The sequence below is a fragment of the Hesperophylax consimilis genome, chromosome 20 (assembly GCF_061612785.1).
Source record: "Hesperophylax consimilis isolate HC1 chromosome 20, BYU_Hcon_1.0, whole genome shotgun sequence".
NCBI classification, from domain to species: Eukaryota; Metazoa; Arthropoda; class Insecta; order Trichoptera; family Limnephilidae; genus Hesperophylax; species Hesperophylax consimilis.
This window is the reverse complement of record NC_142855.1, coordinates 15,694,941-15,720,706: the sequence shown is the minus strand read 5'-3', so window position 1 is coordinate 15,720,706 and position 25,766 is coordinate 15,694,941. Positions and strand designations below refer to the sequence as shown.

Sequence of the window (25,766 nt, the reverse complement as noted above, 5' to 3'; positions counted from 1 at the left end):
CCTCAGGGCCTATGTCATCTTTGGGGATGCTGTGTGGAGGGTCTTTTTGTGGAGAGGAAGGAGTGAACATGGGTCTTGAAGAGTCCCATGTTGTAGGAGGGAGGAAACACAGAGGCCGGCAGTTTGTTCCACAGCCGAGCTGTTGAACTTAAGAACGAATCGTAGAAGCGACCCGTTCTCATGTGACGAATGTCAACCGTGTACAAATGTTGGGCGCGCGTTTGGCGTGTATCCCGACTACGCACCGGTGCCGAAGGGATCAATGACGCTAGTTCCTCAGAGCATCTTCCATTGTAATACCGATAGAACAAGGACAGCATACCTACCTGACGCCTGTGCTCTAAAGATTGCAGTCCGTTTGTTAAGATTGGGGAATCTATCAAACGGACCGCCCGTTTCTGCACAGAGTCAAGGGTTTTTTTTCAGGTATTTAGGGGCTCCGGACCAGAGATGGCTGCCAAATTCGACAGTAGGGCGCACTTGCGATTTGTACAGGGTCAGCAGTTGTGTATTATTAAAGTATCTGCGGGCCCTGTACAGTACGCCCAGCTTCTGAGAGGCCAACTTTACTCTGGCTTCGATGGAGCCCCCGTACCTGAGCTGGTCACTTATAGTTACACCAAGCATATCAATGGAAGGCCTGTTCGGAAGATTGCTTCCGTTGAAGGAGACTAGATTATCATTTGGATCCCTTTTAGACGTAATCAGATAGGATTGGGTCTTTGAAACATTAAATTCGACGAGATTATTTTTACCCCAGAAGGAAATACTCTCGAGATAACCGTCCATTCTCTGCTTCAAAGCCCTCCGAGCCGTTGGAGTTTGTGTGCCCTTTGGGGGCTTGTCAAACAAAAAGCTATCATGAACTGTACTGTCATCCGCGTAACAATGAATCGGTGCACATGTCAAAAGGTCATTGATGTGCAACAAAAACAAAGTCGGAGACAGAACCGATCCCTGTGGGACGCCAGCATTTATAGAGTGTGAGGAAGAGGTGAAACCGTCAGCAACTGCCTGAATCGACCTATCCCTTAAAAAGTCAGCAATCCACGTACACAGGGATGCGGGAAGTCCGTAAGAAGGCAATTTGTTGACAAGTCCTCGGTGCCAGACCCGGTCAAAGGCCTTGGATATGTCTAGTGCGACCGTTTGGGTCTCACCGTGACGTTCCAGGCACCGCCCCCAAACATGCGTCACATACGCGAGAAGATCACCGCACGAGCGGTTCCGCCGGAATCCGTATTGACGGTCGTTGATAATTTTGTTCTTCTCGAGGTATGTGAGCAGTTTGTCGTTGATCACACGTTCCATCACTTTGGACAGAACTGATGTGATCGCTATGGGGCGGTAGTTGGCCGGGTTGGAGCGGTCACCTTTCTTGGGAATAGGGTGAATGACCGCTTTTTTCCAACCAGAGGGCACAGTGCCACACTTCACATAACTAATGTTTTACTTTCAAGACCCCACCCAGTGGTATATTATTGATGGTGGTTCCAAGTTATTGCTATCCTCAGCACGGGAGATCTCAGTGAGGATATCACTATCTCTACTTGATGCGGGAAGTCCGTAAGAAGGCAATTTGTTGACAAGTCCTCGGTGCCAGACCCGGTCAAAGGCCTTGGATATGTCTAGTGCGACCGTTTGGGTCTCACCGTGACGTTCCAGGCACCGCCCCCAAACATGCGTCACATACGCGAGAAGATCACCGCACGAGCGGTTCCGCCGGAATCCGTATTGACGGTCGTTGATAATTTTGTTCTTCTCGAGGTATGTGAGCAGTTTGTCGTTGATCACACGTTCCATCACTTTGGACAGAACTGATGTGATCGCTATGGGGCGGTAGTTGGCCGGGTTGGAGCGGTCACCTTTCTTGGGAATAGGGTGAATTACCGCTTTTTTCCAACCAGAGGGCACAGTGCCACACTTCACATAACTAATGTTTTACTTTCAAGACCCCACCCAGTGGTATATTATTGATGGTGGTTCCAAGTTATTGCTATCCTCAGCACGGGAGATCTCAGTGAGGATATCACTATCTCTACTTGATGCGGGAAATCCGTAAGAAGGCAATTTGTTGACAAGTCCTCGGTGCCAGACCCGGTCAAAGGCCTTGGATATAAGGAAAAAAGGACGATAATAAAACATTTATTATTAATAAAAAAAAATAATGATATCTGACCCTTTTATTTTTGAGTGTTTGGTGTTCAGGTGGTGCAGAGATCAGGCCCCGATGTGCCGGAGAGGTTCTGGGGCTCGTATCGCCCAGGGAATTACTTTGGGATGCGCACCCGCGAGCAGCACTCTCTGCTCATGGGGCTCATGTGGTACTCTCCCCAGCGACTACGGCCTGGCGGCGATGGCATCAGGTGAGACACATTTCATGTTGCGTAAAGTTTCTGGTAAACTGGCGGGCAAAGAATTGGACGTCAACATTGCTGGGTATAAGATAACTACGATAACTCCACCAAACTTATAAATGAGCGAGAAAGAAATAGATTTCGCCCTGCAATATTGTCGTAATATCAGTGGTTGAGGGAACTCACCGGCAAGTCAAGGCTATATATATATATATACAGTGGTACCTCGACATACGAGTTTAATTCGTTCCGCAACCTTTCTCGTATCTTGAATTACTCGTATATCGATGCAGATTTCCCCATACAAAACAATTAGACTACCATTAATCCGTTCCAACCCCCAAAATGTCACCCCCGGTTATTTTTGTTACGTGGTTTTGAATAATAAAAACGTATTTATAAATGCCAAATATTTATTGTACAAAAACAAAAAAGAGAATGTAAATAAATAAATTAGATATCCTTACTGGTCTTTGCTTTTTTCGCTACATTTTTATCGCTTTCACCTGTAGGCCGTTTAGAAAAAAACATGTCCAAGGAGGTTTGTTTCTTCCTCCCTCTCAGAATGTTCCGGAAATGAGTTAGGCAAGTGTCATTAAAAAGATCAGATGCACGACCTGTTGCAACTTTTTCTGGGTGTTTCTTTTCCACGAACTGTGAAACTCTCTCCCACATTCCTAAGATCTCCTTTATCTCACTTGTAGAAATAACCTCCTCCTCTGACTCCTCGAAACCAATTTCTTGCATAACATCCGTATGCTGCTGTGACTATAACTCTTGTATCTCCTCAGTCGTCAGTTCCTGGGTATGCTCCTCAACGAGTTCGTTCACGTCTCTCTCTTCCACCTCTAGACCCATGAATTTCGGCCGACCTGCTAAACCGAACTCGTATCTCGAATTTCGCTCGTAACTCAAAGCAAAAAATCACTCGCTCGCCGGTTCGTATCTCGAAAAACTTGTATGTTGGGGCACTCGTATGTCGAGGTACCACTGTATATATTTTTTCTTCTTTTCTCTTATTTTATAATTTTTTTTAAATATTTAAATTTTCAACTACCATACTAGGCTAATGCCCGTGTTATTTATTTATTATACGCCTATAAGAGCTAAACATTTGATAATACGAACATAACAATTCAGTGAAACAGTAATCAATATTAAAATTATACAGAACCCATACAGAAGAATGGTATTATGCTACACTTAATTGTTATTATTACTGAGGTATGTTATTATAGCCTTCTTGTAACATTCCGTGCAGTTGAACACGTCTATAATTTCTGAGAAAACATTGCCAACTTCGCAGTACTCGCGTATCTAAATGACTCAGTCCTGATATTTTTATTGCAATTAAAAAGAGTTTTGGATCGACTAGTTCTTATAGGTATATGGAAGGTAATTAGACTTAAATTAGGGCTGTCTATAATACCATTGACAATTTTATAAATAAAAATGAAGTCGGAAACAAGTCTTCTATCTGAGTATATTTTTTTGTTGGGCAGCGTTGTGAGGCTGGGTAAGGTAGGGGCTGTAGGAAAGGATTTATTGAAGAGGTCCGGACTATATAAAGAAGGAAAAACAGATGCCGGTCGTTCGTTCCACTGCGAGCCGTCTTACACAAAAATGAGTCGAAGAAGCGGCCCGTTCTCTTGAAGCCAACATCAACTGTGAATAGGTGTTAAATGCTGCTAGCTCCTTAGAGCAGGCTCATTTAAAATAACTGTAGAACAGACTCAGCATTTCCACATTGCGTCTGTGCATTAGAGACGGCGATCGGTCTGTTAACAATGGATTGTCAACCGACGACCGTCCTCCTTTGCACAGAATCAAGTTGGTTTATCAAGCATTGTGGGTTCCAGCCCCGAGGTGTCTCAATTGTTTAGCAGCAGGTTATTATTGAAGAATCTTCCAGCCCAATACAAGATGTCCAGTTTGTTGTGCGCCAGATTTACTCGGGCTTCTACAGAGCTCCGATAGTTGAGCCGGTCTGATGTACTTACTCCAAACATTTCAATGGTATCTTTATTGGGGAGAGTACTACCGTCAAATTGCACCAGACAGTCATTGATCTCCTTCTTTACCGAAATCAGACATGCTTTGGGTTTTTGAAATCTTGAAACTGATTAGGTTGGCCTTACCCTAGGCACGAGCCTTCTTGAGTTGGTGGTTAACTTTTTGTCTCAAAACTTCCCGAGCTGTACGGACATCATAAGTGGAATGGGGTTTCTCAAAAAGATAACCCTCATAAACGGTGCTAATGGATTGGCGTACATTCAACGAGATCGTTGATGTGCAACAAAAAGAGCGTCGGCGACAGCACAGATCCTTGTGGCACCCCCGCATTTATTTGGTGCTGATGAAGAAGAGCTGTCAACTATGGTTTGGATTGTTCTTCCTTTTAGATCCAACTACTGCGAATCCCTTCTGACCCGCAGATGGTTATGGCCATATTAACTGGCTTTCATTACAGACACTGGTGTTCGCAGTCCGATGATCTCTCCCGTTACGGTTGGATCCGTCACGACGGGGTCAAGTTCGGCGAACAAGAGATCCTGGACGGGCCGTGGCTGTTGCGGACCTCTTTCATCAAGGGGGCAACGAGCGGCGGCCGGGGGGGAGACTGGACGGCAAGAATTGAAGTGGTGAGTCAAAGTATTACATCTAGGGTATCACATGGCTTCCACATCAGACCACTGTTGTTTTAAACTTTCATAAATTCTGATATTATTATTTTTCTACATAGTCTCCTTGTAACTCTACACTCTTCCAGCGATGCTCCCATCTCTCTAACCCATCCAAATAGTACTCGGCGTTTTTCTCTGCAAAAAACTTGTTCACAAAGGTGATTGGGAACAAAAAGAAGTCGCTTGGGGCTAGATCTGGTGAGTAAGGCGGATGGTCAAGCAGTTCAAACCGTAATTCGTGGATTTTAGCCATGGCAACCGCTGAAGTGTGAGACGGCGCGTTGTCTTGGTGAAACAGGATTTTCTTTTTCTGCAAATGTGGCCGTTTTTCCGAAATTTCTGCCTTCAGCTTGTCAAGTAATGATGCGTAGTATGCTCCTGTGATAGTTTTTCCTTTTTGAAGATAATCAATTAAGATAACTCCATGACTATCCCAAAAAACAGTCGCCATCACATTCCCAGCCAAGAAAACAGTTTTTGCTTTATTTGGAGTCGTTTCCCCCTTTGCAGTCCACTGTTTTGACTGTATTTTTGTTTCGGGCGTATAATGGTGTAACCAAGTTTCATCTACAGTAATTAATCAGCACCAAAACTCGGATTTATTGCGCTTAAACTGCGCCAACAGAGCGTTGGAAATGTTCATTTGAACACGTTTTTGGTCTTACGTGAGCAAACGCGGCACCACGTCTAAAAAACTATAGAATGTGTGATATAAAAACTATAGAGTTTGTGATATAAAAACTATAAGGTTTTTATGCAAAAAACTATAGAAATGTGAAATAAAAACTATAGAATTTGTGATGTAAAAAACTATGGAATGTGTGATATAAAAACTATAGAATTTGTGATGTAAAAACTATAGAATGTGTGCTATAAAATCTATAGAGTTTGTGATGTAAAAAACTATAGAATGTGTGATATAAAAACTATAGAATTTGTGATGTAAAAACTATAGAATGTGTGCTATAAAATCCATAGAGTTTGTGATGTAAAAAACAACTTAAAAATCCCACAAAACTCTTGTTCGGGGATGTGTATTACCGCCCTCCATTGCCATAGGGTGGAAATACTAGTTGAACCCATGATAACATGAAACCGTTCTATCGAGAGTGTGATATTATTGGTGTCAGAGAGGACGGACCGCCAAACAACTCGGTCACGCCACACACTCCTTGCCTCATTCACATTCATACATCGTCTCTCATGCACACTCTTCTATTTGACTTACTTGGGTGTCCGGGGGTAAAGTGCGCTGACTTCGGGAGGTGATTCTACATGATGGTAGAAGTAAGGAAGTTGTGTTCGGCTGTTTTCATTTTGTTTTTATTTTTATGAACATGGATTACATCTAGTACATTAAATTCCTGGAAGATAGCGTCGCTCGAATAACTATTATATATATCTCCGTTTGGTTGCAGACTGCCCGAGACCCACGCAACAACGGCAGCACGGACCTGGTGTCTCTCCTGTGGTACACCAGCGGGGAGGGAGTACCGGGGGCCGACCTGCGCCCCTCGCAGGCCTCACGGGGAGCCACCGGGGTGCGAGGGTACACCCCATCGCTGGGTGACTTTAAGCTCAACATACTACCCATCAAAGGTACACCTCAACAAAAGGATTTCAAAAAGCATTTTAATGGCAAATTTTTAAAAAATAATTACCCTTAATTCACAAATAATTGCCAATGTTGCTCTAAAATCAAGTAAAATCATAATTTATGTATTGGTCTATAATTTATAATTTAAATACAAATAAATAAAATAGGTAGCTTGCATCCATACAGAATATTTTCCTCCTAGCTTGAAGTCCTCGGTTTCGCCTGGGCTGAGATATAGACAATCATTTTCCTCTTATTTTGAACGTCAAGTGTGCAAAATTTCATCAGTAAATATCAAAATTCTGCTTTAAGGGGCGGGAAAAAAAGATGGGGTGGTTTTTTCAAATTTCGTGTATATTTTTTATTTTTTTCATTTTTTTTTATTTAGGAAGCAAACAGTCGTACAGTAAAAAATTATAACAATAAACATTCATATTATGTTCTAGACCAGTGCTCCGCAACCGGTGTGCCGTGGCACACTGGTGTGCCGTGAGCCGGACACAGGTGTGCCGCGGTCAAATTCAATGTATTTGACATTTTACAATATTTCATTATGTATTTAATACACAATGACAAAATATTTTTCATAATATTGTCTATTTTTCATTGGCTGCAGATACTGTTAAAGGACGTATTCACAATATATTAGAAACACTGATTAGAAAACTGTTATTGGCTGAAAAATTTGCACTTAAGATCAACGAAACAACCGATATTAAAAATAAAGCATAGTTGATAGCTATTGTACTTTTCGCTGACGAACTTTATTTATTTTGTAAGGAGGTTTCAGAGCGAACTACTGGTGAAGAATTTTTTCAAGTAACCGATGATTTCTTCAAAATATTTAATATTAAATGGAGCAATTGCATTGCTGTTTGCACGGATGGCGCTGCGGCAAACAGCGGTAAAAAGGGTTTTGTCTCTTATGTAAAACAAAAAAATCCAACGTTACAATTTACACACTGCTGCATACATCGAGAAGCATGATGGTCAAAAATTTACTGGAGGAACTTTTGAACACGATGAATGAATGCATTCAAATCATAAACATAATTAAATCAAATGCCCTAAACTCGCGAAACTTTGGAATACTCTGTGTAGAAATGAGAGCCGAATATGAATCCTTATTGTTTTATACTGAAATTCGTTGGATATCCCGAGGCAAAGTTTTGGCTAGATTGTTTGAGCTTCGTCACGAGGTGTGTGAGTTTCTTTTAAATCAAAATATGCCCACACTATATCAGCACCTCGATGATAATTACTGGATAGCCAAACTTGCATACATGGCTGATATATTCGAGCATTTGAATGAAATTAATAACGAACTTTAGCAGAAAGAGTTGCAAAAAGGATGTTTGGAAATGTACCAAATGATCAACCATAGTACAATTTAAAACAAACAATTAACTGTGGATCTGGCCCAACAACATTTAAGTATGCTTCAGCAATGTACCAAATGATCAACCACAGTACAATTGAAAACAAACAATTAACTGTGGATCTGGCCCAACAACATTTAAGTATGCTTCAGCAATGTACCAAATGATCAACCATAGTACAATTGAAAACAAATAATTAACTATGGATCTGGCCCAACAACATTTAAGTATGCTTCAGCAATGTACCAAATGATCAACCATAGTACAATTGAAAACAAACAATTAACTGTGGATCTGGCCCAACAACATTTAAGTATGCTTCAGCAATGTACCAAATGATCAACCATAGTACAATTGAAAACAAACAATTAACTGTGGATCTGGCCCAACAACATTTAAGTATGCTTCAGCAATGTACCAAATGATCAACCATAGTACAATTGAAAACAAACAATTAACTGTGGATCTGGCCCAACAACATTTAAGTATGCTTCAGCAATGTACCAAATGATCAACCATAGTACAATTGAAAACAAACAATTAACTATGGATCTGGCCCAACAACATTTAAGTATGCTTCAGCAATGTACCAAATGATCAACCATAGTACAATTGAAAACAAACAATTAACTGTGGATCTGGCCCAACAACATTTAAGTATGCTTCAGCAATGTACCAAATGATCAACCATAGTACAATTGAAAACAAACAATTAACTGTGGATCTGGCCCAACAACATTTAAGTATGCTTCAGCAATGTACCAAATGATCAACCATAGTACAATTGAAAACAAACAATTAACTATGGATCTGGCCCAACAACATTTAAGTATGCTTCAGCAATGTACCAAATGATCAACCATAGTACAATTGAAAACAAACAATTAACTGTGGATCTGGCCCAACAACATTTAAGTATGCTTCAGCAATGTACCAAATGATCAACCATAGTACAATTGAAAACAAACAATTAACTGTGGATCTGGCCCAACAACATTTAAGTATGCTTCAGCAATGTACCAAATGATCAACCATAGTACAATTGAAAACAAACAATTAACTGTGGATCTGGCTCAACAACATTTAAGTATGCTTCAGCAGAAATTTGATCAATATTTTTATTCCATTAATATGGAACAATATGATTAGATTCGACATCCTTATGCAACCAATGCAATATATTCTACGGAAGCACTGCCTCTGCAAATTCGAGTGGAATTTACAGATTCAAATAATGACATGACATTAAAACTTCACCTCTACGAAGTTCAATTAGATGTTTTCTGGATTTAAGTTAAAAAAGAATATCCTCACATTTCCGTCAAAGCATTCTTAACACTACTTCCATTTTCAACGACATATTTATGTGAGCAAAGTTTTTCAATGCTTGTATTAATTAAAAATGATAAGCGGTCATGTTTAAAAGGTCTTGACCAAGAATTTCGGGTTGCGCTGTCAAAAATCGAGCCGAATATAAAACTTTTGTGTTCATTGAAACAAGCGCAAGTTAATTTAACAATTAATCGCTCATTAATTTATTATTATTTTATAATAATTATTAAGATTGCGTGAAAATAAATATGTTATAGTTATATGTATGTATGTATACTTTTAAAATAAAAAACAAGAAATTATTGTAAAATTTGTGTATCAATTTAACATGTATATATTTTAGCTTTTGGTGTGCCGCGGAATTCTAAGAAGAAATTTGGTGTGTCGTAGGTGAGAAAAGGTTGCGGAGCACTGTTCTAGACCAATTAAGTTCCATTGAGTTAAATGTTGATTTAGTATTTTTTACCTACACAACATATTAAATGGCAAAAAAATAAACATAACAAAGAAATAGATGAAATTAAAAACAAATAGAAAAATACAACTTTTCGCATAGCTATACTATTCACTACGGGTGATAATAATGTAATTTTCACAACAAAAAAATCGAATAAAAGAAAAGTATTTTAATTTATTAATTTATTAAGCTGAATTTTATATGATATCAAGTTATGGTTGAAAATGTCTACATCTCGTAAGGCATTGTGAGTTTCACAGATACGTACTATTACAGAGTTTTGCGCGTATTTGGATTTACATTGTAGTATTCTAAATAAATCGTTCGATCTGGTGTTTTGCTTGGGGCAACGAAATGCAATCCTTTCTAACAGATATGATGAATCAACAAGGCAGTTCACGATTTTGTGTAAGAATAATGCATCAGAGATTTTTCTGCGTTTATATAAAGTGACAGGGTATATAGTCACCTTCTTCTTGTTTTGAAGTTTAAGTATGCAAAATTTCATTAATCTCGGAATAAAACTGTAGATATATATAAAAAACGGTTCCATGATAACTCAACACAGTGACAATTCAACACACTTTCAAAAAGTGATATAAAGTCATTAAAATCTATGAAAAAAATTTTTTTTAACCTAACCTAACCTAACCTACTTAACCCAGTTAATAAAGTTTTTGTTTCATCACTTTCCATGACTTTATATAACTTTTTAAAGATGTGACGAATTATCATTGTGATGATTTATCCGGTCACCATAAAAAACAAAGCCACATTGCCACATACCCTGTGTGCAAAATTTTATCATGGACAAACCGTTACTTTAGCGAACTTAACTTTTCTACGCAGGGTTTGGTTATTTCAATGTGCGCCTCTTCGGCGGTCAAAGTACGATTGATGTTGTAGTTATTTCAAAGCATTCACAAACCTTCCTTTTTGACCGCAAAAAATCTTTGATTGCGCCGCAGGTTGATCTAAATGAACACTGAGTGTACAGCACAGGAGCGCGCAAAATTTTCTATCACCGTAAAGCGAACTAAGGTGTTGTTTGTTTGTTGCAGGCAAGGTGCACCACGAGTCGTATCTGAGCACCGTGTCGCTGGGCTCGCATCTGCTGAAGGAGACGGTGGTGTCCTCGCTGCGGCTGGCGCAGGATCACAAGACCAACCAGCAGTGGATTGCACTGGCCGGCGAACTCACCGATAAGGTAAACCCTCACATTGCTGGAAGCAGATGGCGCTGGTGTGGTTGTATATCATTTGCGTGATATTACAGTTATGTGATACTGTTTAAAACATATTGTTTTAAAAGAGCATAAAGACATTTTTTTTTTTTTAATGGTTGATAAATATAGTGGTTGTATAATTGGACGGTAAAGTATTTTTTTTAACCACTCAGAACATTAGAACGTCAAAAGACGTAAATATGATAACAGCGGTCAAGACATTAGAACGTCTTTTCACGTAAACGCGCGAGATTTTACAAAAATCGATTTATTTCCATCACTAGTATACGGATTGCCATGATTTAAAAAACAGAGTATCGATAATGAATAACGCTACGCGTCTGTATTCAAGAATATCTATGGAAAGTAGAGGTGCATTATCTTAGCCGATTGGATCTGTCATCTTGTTCGTTCATAATTTATTGCGTTTCTAAATAATTTATTAAAAATATTTTAGTTTGGACGGTTAATATTTTGAGGTGACTAATAGTTTCTAATTATATTTCTTCAATATATAAAGTGTTATTTCTTTATGATACTCAGAAAAAAGTACATTTTTCACAGCTTTGAAATAATGGTAAGCGATTTTTAGATATTTTTGACGTTTTCATAAAATGTATATTTAGAAACGCAAATATTTACGTATTACAACACAATGCGATAGTGAATTTCATAATCTTTCCAAAACATTTTTTAGAATGAGGCTACGTTTCCCAAAACGTGAGTTATGAAGCTTTTAGCAAAACTCGTAAATAACACAAAAATTATCACGTTTTGACAGTTCGCAAAGGAACACATAGTAAATAAAAGTCTTTGTCTGAGAGGTTAATTAACAGTGTGTTGTAATCAGTGTTTAACCGTTTGATTGCCAATCGTCGACTTTCGTCGATTTGTGTTTTAACAAAGATTGCCGATCGTCAATTTCCGTCGATTGCGTCAGTCGTGTTCTGATTCGCGCGTACGTCGGGTGTGGTGCTGCGGCGTTGGTAAATATTATTCTAATATTATCTTAATAGTTGTAAGATCGTAGTAAACCGTTTAAATTTCAGATTCATTTATTCTTTTTTTTATTTTAGTTAATTGAAAAAATATAACGTCGAGGGCGTCCTCTGAAATGTCTGACAGCGGGAGCGACGATTTCCACTCCTCTAATTCAAGTTCGAGTAAGGGTAGCTCTGATGAGAGTGATGTCATACCTGTGTTTCCCAACCGCAGGATGCGAATTTCCAGTAATTCTTCGGATCGTGACCAAGAAATGGAGAGTAACACCGGAAATTACTCATTTTCAAATGTACCTCCCGGAACCAATTTTTCTACCGAAAATTCTCATGTTTTCGAAACGCCTGGACTTCGGAATCCTCCTCCGCGTGATTCTAAACCAATATTCTTTAATAAAACACCGAAAAAATCATCGAAATTCTTGAAAATTCAAAGAATTTATGGGGTTTTAAAAAAATATATAGTTTCATAAAAAATAATGTTTATTTGGTGGCATTTTACAAGCAACTGTATGAATTTTTTGGCACTCAAACGGTTAATAACAGTGCCTGATTATTTGCCTATTTCCAGAGTACCGAGCCCAACATGATAGCCACTCAGCTAACGATGAGTGTGCCGTGTACGCTGGACGTGGTCTACGAGTCCGCCAGCACGGCCACCTGGCGGGACGGGGAACTGTCTGGAGAGGCCTACAGTCGCCAGCTGCTGGAACACCGAAAGGCCTTCGACCAGCGCTTCGAAGACACCTTCAAACTTAGCCAAAAGGGGTACATTATTATATATACAATTCTAGTGGACCCCCGCAGTGCTTCGCTATTGCTTATGTCTTCCTCGGGCGCCTCCGACTTCTTCCACCATTCACTACTGTATACCACAATGTTACTGTCAAAAAACTACATTACATCGACTCCGAGAGATATTGTGTTAAGTATTCTTCTATTCTTCTACCATTTAAACATCTCTAAACACTCTTGGCACTAATAACAACAAACTTTGAAATTTTTTGCATTATCGGTCGACTACTCTTCGAGTTGTTCGAGCACAAACATATGTAGACTGAATTTTTACATATTAAGGTTAGAAACCAGTGTTAACTCAACCATTTGGAATGTATTTTATAATACAAGACGTTGTCCTGCCACAGACCGCCTTCTATGTAGGTAAAAATGTCTGGTTGGATGTATTTTTCCATGATTTTTTTTTTTTTGGGTCAAAAACTATCCTATATTTCAAGCTGGAACCAACAATACACATTCACAAAATTTCATTGAAATAGATGGGCGGTTTCGGAGATTAGCGTGTACGAACACAGTGACACATGATTTTTTATATTAATATAATTCATAGAAGTAACCTGTGATTAAATTGTACGTAAGCTCCAAAAAAGTTGTAAAGTTAAGTTCTAGGAGTTAAATAAACACTTTTTTAGTATGCAGTATTATGACTGGAAGTCTTTTTTGGTATGCAGTATTATGACTGGAAGTCTTTTTTGGTATGCAGTATTATGACTGGAAGTCTTTTTGGTATGCAGTATTATGACTGGAAGTCTTTTTTAGTATGCAGTATTATGACTGGAAGTCTTTTTTAGTATGCAGTATTATGACTGGAAGTCTTTTTTGGTATGCAGTATTATGACTGGAAGTCTTTTTGGTATGCAGTATTATGACTAGAAGTCTTTTTTGGTATGCAGTATTACTACACTTCAAGCAGGCGAAAATAAGGGTCAGATTTTTTTTTATATACGGACCTGCACAAAGAGATCAGTGTAAAATATTTAAATAAAATTACCAAACGCCTTTACATCCATTTAAGTAGAACCGGCGTGGCAGGTAGAAATCTGTTTTAGTATGCGGTATTAACACTAGAAGTTTGTTTTAGTATGTGGTATTTAGACTAGAAGTCTGCTTTAGTATGCGGTATTAAGACTAGAAGCCTGTTTTAGTATGCGGTATTGCGAATTTTACCATAAAATAAAGAAAAGTCCCTCGACTTATATTTATTGTTGTTTGGACGTTGCTACCGATAAAATGAAGTTATTTGTGTTGATATTGTTTGCAGTTACAACGCCACGGCGGTGAAGTTTGCGCGCGCCGCTCTTAGTAACCTGGTGGGCGGCATTGGCTACTTTCACGGCTCGAGCCGCGTGCTGTCGCCCTACACCCGCGAGCCCGTGCCTTACTGGAAAGCGCCGCTGTACACGGCCGTGCCGTCCAGGTGAGACGCTAAACTAAATCAGAATAACCAACAAAACCAACCTCTTATCTTATCAAGTTCTGTTTCGTCACTGTTCTGTATTTATCCGGTTACTTTGTATGGTGCACACCTTTTGGACTAAAGGCACAAGTTTGCTTCAGTCACGACACTCTCCAACGATTTGTGGCGCACTCAGTGGCAGACCTCCGACTTTTCTCCCTCGGAAGACGTGGCTCTCAATAAACCATCGCATCCTGTGCAGTTACCGTGGCCGTGCGTACATGATACACAAATGGGGCATCAAATAAGATTCGAGACCTTGGAGTTATTTTCTAAGCAAATTGTCTCCCGCTCCAACAAAATGCTTGGATTTGTTCTTCGTAATGCGAGATCTTTTACAAACGCAATCGCAATATAGAGAACTGGAAGTACCTCCATTATTTGGGACTCTTCTGAACAAAACCATATCTTAGAAATAGAAACAGTACAAAAAAGGTTTATGTGTTACCTATATATAAGAGAGAATATACATACTATCCATTCCTGTATCCATCCTTGTTCTTAACAGGAATATATTTCAACACCTTAGAAGGACGCCGAAAACAAAAACAAAAAAAATTGTATATATACCCATCACTAAGCACATCTGTGCTGAACCAAGCAACTCCCTGACTGACTTCAGCATCCCACTTTTTCCTCCACCAATTCTCCTTTACCATACGAAGAAGAAAACAAATTGACACACATGAAAGAAATCAATGCTTAATTATTGTTTAATATCAGATCGCACTTCCCACGAGGTTTTCTCTGGGACGAGGGTTTCCACTGCCTGCTCATAGCCCGCTGGGACCGAGAGATTGCCCTGGACATTATGGCGCACTGGTTCGACCTCATGAACGTCGAGGGTTGGATACCACGAGAGCAGATACTCGGTAAGTCACAACACATGCATAACGTTACATCTGAAACTGCATACGAAATATACAGACGAACGTTCAAAATGGACTACAAACCACAATTTTACGATAATGATGTTTGATGGAATTTGGTGAAAGTGAAATGTGGATAGTAACCAGTAATGGAAGGAAAGGGGAAACCAAACACTTACCATAAAAATATATGCTGGCGTACGAGGGAAATAAATTTATTTTTCCTTTTCAATATATTCACCAGCTACCCTAATACATTTTTCAGATCTTTCAATTAACTTATGTATACCCACAAAAAAAAAAGATTTGTCTTTGTCTAAATAATACGCCGAAACTGCTTCCTTCACTTCTTCATCACTTTTGAAGAAGTGAAGGATGTAATATATAATACTTTTTCTTCCTTTCTTTTCGGGATCACATAACTGCAATCGTTAATAAATCCCTCAAACTACTTGGTTTCATCACTAGAATCACTTCGGACTTCAAAAATGTAAATACCCTTAGAACTCTTTACTGCTCCTTGGTTCGCTATAACGTTGAATATTCCACGTTGAATATGCTTGTGTTATTTAGGTCTCCTTTTTATGCTGTCCACATTCGACGCATTGAATCTGTTCAACATCGGTTCTTAAGAGGGATTGCTAGGAGGCTAGGTTTAGAAAAAGGCAAATACTCATATGATGAAATTGAACTAACTCTAAACCTCTCTCCTTTGGAAGTCCGTCGGGAAATAAATGACCTCATTTGCTTCTTCAAAATTATAAATGTATAATTTTGAAAGTACTTTCACTTGTAAACTATGGTTATGCTTAGGCTATGCTTATGGCAAAGCATCCTAGGAAACACTTCCTTGCAAATAGATTAGTGGAAGCATGGAACTAACTTCCACAACATGTCATCCATTCTACTAACATAGAGTAGTGGGAGCATGGAACTAACTTCCACAACATGTCATCCATTCTACTAATATAGAGTAGTGGAAGCATGGAACTAACTTCCACAACATGTCATCCATTCTACTAATATAGAGTAGTGGAAGCATGGAAATAACTTTCACAACATGTCATCCATTCTACCAACATAGAGTAGTGGAAGCATGGAACTAACTTCTACAACATGTCTTCCATTCAATTCAATAATAATAATGATGAACCCACCCAGCTTCCAATAATCATTTGTCTTTCTTCTTGCTCAAAATGACAGAATTCGCTTTTTCCCTTTTTGTTCCATTTTTAGAGTAATTAGTGATGATTAGGAAGTTGGTACTATTGATTAAAGATATGACCGTTTGTTGGCAGGTGCGGAGGCACAGGCTCGAGTGCCCGAAGAGTTTGTGACGCAGCGGAACAGCAACGCCAACCCGCCCACCTTCTTCCTGCTGCTACTGCAGCTCCTGGGGGACCATCCTCAGGAGATGGATCCTGACACCGATGAGTTCCGACTGCTCAACCGCATGTTTCCCCGTCTTCAGGTACTCTTCAGGCGACGTACTCCAGACACTGAAAATGTTTTTAATTCTTTATGTACCGGCACTAACTAATAGCGGTAAACCAGCTAATTCTATTTTCGGAATAACTTGCCTGTTTTTTGCATATTTATGTTTTTGTAATTATTATCAGATAATTATGTTTGTGCTCCCAAAACTCGACAAGTAATCGATTGATTTCTTTGAAAATTTCTAAGTTTGTTCTTATTAGTACCAGGAGTATTTAGAGAGCGATTTGAATGGTGGAAGAAGTCGGGGACGCCCGAGGAATACTTAACGCCATATCTCTGCACTGGAATGAGATACGGAATCGAATTAAATTCAATTTTAATTCAAATTCAAATTCAAAAAAATATTTAATGCACAAAAAGTGTACAAAGGGTATAGCTTATAGGTTACATCCTATTTCTTCCAGCTAACCCAACAAATACACATTATATCACATAACCCAACAATTACATGTTAACAAATAAATAACAGTAAATAAAAAATAAAAAAACCGAGGTATTTAATTCATGTATGTATTTGTTTAAAAGAAATGTTTTTAGTGTTGATTTAAATTTAAGTGTGTCGGTTATTTGTTTGATGCTACGTGGAAGGTTGTTATATATTTTAATGGCCATGTAGTGTGGTCCTTTTTGAAAAATAGTTTTGGTTGCTTTTGAGATTAATAGGTTTTCTGTGAACCTTGTAGCGTGCTTATGTGTTGAGTTTTTTTGTGGGAACTTTTCTGGAGATGATCGTACTAACAGGTAAAGTCTATGTAATGTAGTTTTTTAACTGTAACATTGTGGTATACGGCAGTGAATGGTGAAAGAAGTCGGAGACGCCCGAGAAAGACATTAGCAAAAGCGAAGCACTGCTGGGTCCACCAGTATATTAACCTCTCAGAAAAAGACTTTTATTTACTTTGTGTTCCTTTGCGAACTGTCAAAACGTAAAAATTTTTGTGTTATTCACGAGTTTTGTTAAAAGCTTTATAACTCACGTTTTGGGAAACGTAGCCTCATTCTAAAAAATGTTTTGGAAAGATTATGAAATTCACTATCGTATCGTTTTGTTATACGTAAATATTTGCGTTTCTAAATATACATTTTCTGAAAACGTCAAAAATATGTAAAAATCGCTGACCATTATTTCAAAGCTGTGAAAAATATACTTTTTTCTGAGTATCATAAAGAAATAACACTTTATATATTGAAGAAATATAATTAAAAACTATTAGTCACCTCAAAATATTAACCGTCCAAACTAAAATATTTTTAATAAATTATTTAGAAACGCAATAAATTATGAACGAACAAGATGACAGATCCAATCGACTTAGATAATGCACCTCTACATTCCATAGATATTTTTGAATACAGACGCGTAGCGTTATTCATTATCGATACTCTGTTTTTTAAATCATGGCAATCCGTATACTAGTGATGGAAATAAATCGATTTTTGTAAAATCTCGCGCGTTTACGTGAAAAGACGTACTAATGTCTTGACCGCTATTATCATATTTACGTCTTTTGACGTTCTAATGTTCCGAGTGGTTTACAAAAATATCAGTTACAAAAATACACAATTTAAGTTAGTAAAGTTTGTGATTTGTTGATGCAGGCTTGGTATAACTGGTTTAACACAACGCAAGCTGGAGAACTGCCGACGTCGTATCGGTGGAGAGGTCGCCGGGAAGATATTAACACGGAGCTGAACCCCAAGACTCTCACCTCCGGACTGGACGACTACCCCAGGTTGGTTGTAATTCTTATGGTGCGCATACACTACGACACTAGACACCAGCGGCGGCTTGTGCTAATAAAGTCCCCAATGAAACGAGACAAAATTGAATCAATTAAAATCGCTAAACAATGGATTTTCAACAAAGGTCGTGCAATAACTAGTGAACTCACCCAAGTCTAGCTATGTTTGTGTAAAGTTACTGTACGAAGGACGATGAGTAGTAAATAAATAGTTTTATAGGAACCTAATTGCTGAATGTATTTGTAAACCATGGACAAGTGAGGCGTGTTGAAACAAAGACATCAATCTCCACTTCTTTTCATTTTGAGTAAAATGCAATAAATGTTTTTTTTTTGTATTTTTCCAATACCTTATGTATCACACCAGCTGTTCACACTTTGTATGGGGTGGCGGTTTTAAATATCATATTTCTGGGTCTCTGATTGGCTCAAACAAAAACTGCTGTTTTTGTTCCGTAACCTGAAGGAAATCGCCATGTTTGTTGTGGAACTAAATATTAAAATTAAAAAATGTATGGAATATTGTCGTTTATGCTCCGAAACCTTTGCAGCAGTCGATAGTATTTTTGATTCTCTACCCATCGCCATATCTAACTCATTTTACACCAATGGTGGAGATTGCTGTCTTTGTTTCAACACGCCTCAAGTGTATGAATTAATTTAGTTAAAAATTCTGCCTCAGTTCGCCTAGTGACTGGTGAGGCAGGTTATACGCAACTTAATACACTATTTTTGTATCTTTTTTACTACGCCATTATACACTTTTTTTATTAGTCTTCTTATATATCTAACTCCACACAGAAGAAAATAATTTCCCTCAGGGCCTATGTCATCTTTGGGGATTCTGTGTGGAGGGTCTTTTGGTGGAGAGGAAGGAGTGAACATGGGTCTTGAAGAGTCCCATGTTGTAGGAGGGAGGAAACACAGAGGCCGGCAGTTCGTTCCACAGCCGAGCTGTTGAACTTAAGAACGAATCGTAGAAGCGACCCGTTCTCATGTGACAAATGTCAACCGTGTACAAATGTTGGGCGCGCGTTTGGCGTGTATCCCGACTACGCACCGGTGCCGAAGGGATCAATGACGCTAGTTCCTCTGAGCATCTTCCATTGTAATACCGAATAGTATGTATGTTTATAATCCTGCTATGTTTTTGATGATAAATAAAGCTAGAACGTCAGGTCAGGTAAAGGATACTAGCAACTAAGAATTTTGAAGCTTTTACCGACCTGCTGCAATTATTGGTATGCGAACTGTGAACTGAAGTGGCGCCATCTCACCAAAGAGTTTAAGAGGCTTTGGCAAGCGCCGTTCATGTTTTGGAGAAATTTCAATGCTGTGGCCAACATCCACACTCTGCGCGCATAGATATTTGAAGTTCCCAAGTGACGTTTCTTGATGAGCGACGTAGACGTCGAGAAATAGGAAGAATGGATCAAGGACTGGATAAAAAGGAGAGAAATATTATTGGAGGTTATTAATCAACTTCTTTAGAAATCATTTAGCAAAATAATAATATATTTTTTTATTCAATTCTTTTCGTCAAACACAGATGATAATTTTTTTTATTTATAGGACGGAGACGGTTTAAATATAGTTCCCATGAGCACTTAGGCCATAGGCCCATTGTGTTATCTCCCATTTTACCTCATTCCTTTAACAGTAATCCGGTTCCTTTAATAAAGTTCACCAGGGTTGTCATTGGATATGTGGCTATGTCTTCTGGTTCTACAATGTGTCTTCCCAGGTCTCATCTCTCCTCTCCAATCCCCCTTGGTTCCCTGAAGGCCCCACGAGGGAAGAGTTCACAGAGGTGGCTTTATCTATCCTCTCCACTCCTCCTTGGTTCCCCGAAGGTCCCACGAGGGAAGAGGGCCTGATCTATCCTCTCCACTCCTCCTGAGGGTCAAAAACATACCAAACAAGCAACTACAAATACAACATTTGAGCAAAAAAGCTTCTTATAATGGTACTAAACTCTCCAACAAAATCCCACTCTCATCCCAAACTCACAACAATATTTTAACATTTAAATCTCAAATAAAAAGCTGGATACAAAACATAGGGAGATCAGAAATACATAATATACTGACACCAAATACAGACTGAAACCGAAACCATTCAACTGAACAAAAAAACACCATATACATAATATATTTACATATAATTATTTCAGAAAAAACACTATTTAATATATTTATAATTACTTTATATTATCCATACTACTAAATTTTAATATTTTGTAAATGAAATCCTCAGCACGGGAGATCACAGTGAGAATACAAATATATCTATTCAACAACAAAAAATGCTCACGGAGTCTGGATGAAAGACCAGAGATGCGGTGGACCTTGACGGCGGGCGTATACCGACACTCTACCACTAGAGCGGACAGCGGTAACATCTCCTCCCCTCGCCCGCCCATCTTAACCACTCAGAACATTAGAACGTCAAAAGACGTAAATATTATAATAGCGGTCAAGACATTAGAACGTTTTTTCACGTAAACGCGCGAGATTTTACAAAAATCGATTTATTTCCATCACTAGTATACGGATTGCCATGATTTAAAAAACAGAGTATCGATAATGAATAACGCTACGCATCTGTATTTAAGAATATCTATGGAACGTAGAGGTGCATTATCTAAGCCGATTGGATCTGTCATCTTGTTCGTTCATAATTTATTGCGTTTCTAAATAATTTATTAAAAATATTTTAGTTTGGACGGTTAATATTTTGAGGTGACTAATAGTTTTTAATTATATTTCTTCAATATATAAAGTGTTATTTCTTTATGATACTCAGAAAAAAGTACATTTTTCACGGCTTTGAAATAATGGTCAGCGATTTTTACATATTTTTGACGTTTTCATAAAATGTATATTTAGAAACGCAAATATTTACGTATAACAACACAATACGATAGTGAATTTCATAATCTTTCCAAAACATTTTTTAGAATGAGGCTACGTTTCCCAAAACGTGAGTTATGAAGCTTTTAGCAAAACTCGTAAATAACACAAAAATTTTCACGTTTTGACAGTTCTCAAAGGAACACACAGTAAATTAAAGTCTTTGTCTGAGAGGTTAACTATAATTCGTTTACCCAGTTTCCCAGTTTACCCAGTGTCCCAGTTTACCCAGTGTCCCAGTTTACCCAGTGTCCCAGTTTACCAATGTCCCAGATAACAAGTTTCTTTATTTGATTTCTGTTCCTTGGGTTTTGTCCCAATAAACCGATATACCAATTAAGCTGAATCGACTATATTTGGTATTTGTGCACACTCAGTAAGTGTCGATAGTGTCAAACTAATTTGGAATACCCACCCGCAGTCCCCTATTACCCCGAAAGTGCCCAAAGATACTGGGTGTGTAATTAATAATAATAATTTTTTAAATTTGCAGGGCATCGCACCCGAGCTCCATTGAGCGTCACGTAGATCTCCGCTGCTGGATGCTGCTGGGTGCACGCGCCATGGCCGCACTCTCCCTCGTGCTGGAGAAGGGGCCCGCGCACCTGCGCTACTCGGCCGCCGTGCACTCACTCTCCGACCCCGACCTACTGGCACAGCTGCATTGGTCCGACCATACTGACTCCTTCGCTGATTACGGTCATTACCTTGTTCTACTACTATTAACACTCACGTCATAACTTATACAAGGTGTCCGGGGGTTTAGAGCACAATCTTCAAAAGATGATCGTTCGTGAGAGTACAATCTTCGGGAGGTGATCCTACGTGATAGTACAAGTGAAGAGTACAATCTTCGGGATGTGATCATACGTTATAGTAGAAGTAAAGAGTACAATCTTCGGGATGTGATCATACGTTATAGTAGAAGTAAAGAGTACAATCTTCGGGATGTGATCATACGTTATAGTAGAAGTAAAGAGTACAATCTTCGGGATGTGATCATACGTTATAGTAGAAGTAAAGAGTACAATCTTCGGGATGTGATCATACGTTATAGTAGAAGTAAAGAGTACAATCTTCGGGATGTGATCATACGTTATAGTAGAAGTAAAGAGTACAATCTTCGGGATGTGATCATACGTTATAGTAGAAGTAAAGAGTACAATCTTCGGGATGTGATCATACGTTATAGTAGAAGTAAAGAGTACAATCTTCGGGATGTGATCATACGTTATAGTAGAAGTAAAGAGTACAATCTTCGGGATGTGATCATACGTTATAGTAGAAGTAAAGAGTACAATCTTCGGGATGTGATCATACGTTATAGTAGAAGTAAAGAGTACAATCTTCGGGATGTGATCATACGTTATAGTAGAAGTAAAGAGTACAATATTCGGGAGGTGATCCTACGTGATAGTACAAGTAAAGAGTACAATATTCGGGAGGTGATCCTACGTGATAGTACAAGTAAAGAGTACAATATTCGGGAGGTGATCCTACGTGATAGTACAAGTAAAGAGTACAATATTCGGGAGGTGATCCTACGTGATAGTACAAGTAAAGAGTACAATATTCGGGAGGTGATCCTACGTGATAGTACAAGTAAAGAGTACAATATTCGGGAGGTGATCCTACGTGATAGTACAAGTAAAGAGTACAATCTTCGGGAGGTGATCCTACGTGATAGTACAAGTAAAGAGTACAATATTCGGGAGGTGATCCTACGTGATAGTACAAGTAAAGAGTACAATCTTCGGGAGGTGATCCTACGTGATAGTACAAGTAAAGAGTACAATATTCGGGAGGTGATCCTACGTGATAGTACAAGTAAAGAGTACAATATTCGGGAGGTGATCCTACGTGATAGTACAAGTAAAGAGTACAATATTCGGGAGGTGATCCTACGTGATAGTACAAGTAAAGAGTACAATATTCGGGAGGTGATCCTACGTGATAGTACAAGTAAAGAGTACAATATTCGGGAGGTGATCCTACGTGATAGTACAAGTAAAGAGTACAATATTCGGGAGGTGATCCTACGTGATAGTACAAGTAAAGAGTACAATCTTCGGGAGGTGATCCTACGTGATAGTACAAGTAAAGAGTACAATATTCGGGAGGTGATCCTACGTGATAGTACAAGTAAAGAGTACAATCTTCGGGAGGTGATCCTACGTGATAGTACAAGTAAAGAGTACAATCTTCGGGAGGTGATCCTACGTGATAGTACAAGTAAAGAGTACAATATTCGGGAGGTGATCCTACGTGATAGTACAAGTAAAGAGTACAATCTTCGGGAGGTGATCCTACGTGATAGTACAAGTAAAGAGTACAATATTCGGGAGGTGATCCTACGTGATAGTACAAGTAAAGAGTACAATATTCGGGAGGTGATCCTACGTGATAGTACAAGTAAAGAGTACAATCTTCGGGAGGTGATCCTACGTGATAGTACAAGTAAAGAGTACAATATTCGGGAGGTGATCCTACGTGATAGTACAAGTAAAGAGTACAATCTTCGGGAGGTGATCCTACGTGATAGTACAAGTAAAGAGTACAATATTCGGGAGGTGATCCTACGTGATAGTACAAGTAAAGAGTACAATATTCGGGAGGTGATCCTACGTGATAGTACAAGTAAAGAGTACAATCTTCGGGAGGTGATCCTACGTGATAGTACAAGTAAAGAGTACAATATTCGGGAGGTGATCCTACGTGATAGTACAAGTAAAGAGTACAATCTTCGGGAGGTGATCCTACGTGATAGTACAAGTAAAGAGTACAATATTCGGGAGGTGATCCTACGTGATAGTACAAGTAAAGAGTACAATATTCGGGAGGTGATCCTACGTGATAGTACAAGTAAAGAGTACAATCTTCGGGAGGTGATCCTACGTGATAGTACAAGTAAAGAGTACAATATTCGGGAGGTGATCCTACGTGATAGTACAAGTAAAGAGTACAATCTTCGGGAGGTGATCCTACGTGATAGTACAAGTAAAGAGTACAATATTCGGGAGGTGATCCTACGTGATAGTACAAGTAAAGAGTACAATATTCGGGAGGTGATCCTACGTGATAGTACAAGTAAAGAGTACAATCTTCGGGAGGTGATCCTACGTGATAGTACAAGTAAAGAGTACAATATTCGGGAGGTGATCCTACGTGATAGTACAAGTAAAGAGTACAATATTCGGGAGGTGATCCTACGTGATAGTACAAGTAAAGAGTACAATCTTCGGGAGGTGATCCTACGTGATAGTACAAGTAAAGAGTACAATATTCGGGAGGTGATCCTACGTGATAGTACAAGTAAAGAGTACAATCTTCGGGAGGTGATCCTACGTGATAGTACAAGTAAAGAGTACAATATTCGGGAGGTGATCCTACGTGATAGTACAAGTAAAGAGTACAATATTCGGGAGGTGATCCTACGTGATAGTACAAGTAAAGAGTACAATCTTCGGGAGGTGATCCTACGTGATAGTACAAGTAAAGAGTACAATATTCGGGAGGTGATCCTACGTGATAGTACAAGTAAAGAGTACAATATTCGGGAGGTGATCCTACGTGATAGTACAAGTAAAGAGTACAATCTTCGGGAGTTGATCCTATGTGCAAGTAAAAAAGTAACTTTTTCCAAATTACAACATTTAGACATAACAATTACAACATAACTTTAGATGACATATTTTTTGGTTGTCCCTCTCTAAACAAATATCCTCTCTTCTATCAAGCCTTATCTAAAATTGCCTCCCCTCCATTCAACGTGACATCTCTTCTCACCTATCCTCTCTCCATAATGTGAAATGATTTCCTGGAATACCCTTGAAGGGTGAAAGCCAAAACATTCGAAAAAAAAGGTAGTTTTCAGGTACAAAAGTTGAATTGTTTGTATGAAGAAAATAACATTCTTCTATTGAGAAATATTTTTGAAAAAAAACAACTGAATTTCGATAAAAGTTTTATCGAAATCTCATCTCTTCTCTCCCCCCCCCCCTCCTCGTACTTACATTTATTTTTTTATCTGTTAACTTACTTACTTAAGTTACTTTGCTACTGCATCAGGTCTCCACACGGACTCAGTGTCCTTGCGCCGCGAGCCCGCCCCACAGGGTGCGCGCGGTGGGTCGGCCCTGCCTGGCATGACGCGCGCCACTCTTCGGACGCCCGAGCCGCGAGCAGTCGACTCGGCTTTCGGCTACGTGAGCCTCTTCCCGATGCTGCTGAGAGCGCTGCCGCCCGGCGATGAGCGTCTTGCCCGCATATTAGCTACGCTGGACAGAAAAGACAGATTATGGAGTCGCGTTGGACTGCGGTGAGTTGCTTTATATATGCGATTTCACTATCCCGAAGTCCTGTTTTAACTCGACCATTTTGAATTTCGTTTCTGTAAATTTGTTTCAAGTGGCCATTTTAATGGTTCAGTTAAATAACTGTTTTTTAATGAAGGATAGTGAAAA

At 39.0% G+C, this 25,766-nt stretch overlaps 1 protein-coding gene across 2 annotated transcripts in view; it reads left to right on the top strand.

Annotated features, from left to right (window-relative positions):
• GCS1 (mannosyl-oligosaccharide glucosidase) overlaps nt 1-25,766 on the top strand; it is a 33,704-nt gene that overhangs the window by 5,287 nt on the left and 2,651 nt on the right. For both annotated transcript variants that reach the window (XM_089643985.1, XM_089643984.1), the window contains exons 3-13: nt 2,209-2,366; nt 4,828-4,999; nt 6,460-6,640; nt 10,868-11,013; nt 12,601-12,797; nt 14,089-14,244; nt 15,007-15,155; nt 16,451-16,623; nt 18,249-18,382; nt 21,797-22,002; nt 25,372-25,621. In XM_089643985.1, the coding sequence (XP_089500111.1) occupies nt 2,209-2,366; nt 4,828-4,999; nt 6,460-6,640; nt 10,868-11,013; nt 12,601-12,797; nt 14,089-14,244; nt 15,007-15,155; nt 16,451-16,623; nt 18,249-18,382; nt 21,797-22,002; nt 25,372-25,621 (1,922 nt within the window). The remainder of the gene's footprint in view (nt 1-2,208; nt 2,367-4,827; nt 5,000-6,459; nt 6,641-10,867; nt 11,014-12,600; nt 12,798-14,088; nt 14,245-15,006; nt 15,156-16,450; nt 16,624-18,248; nt 18,383-21,796; nt 22,003-25,371; nt 25,622-25,766) is intronic.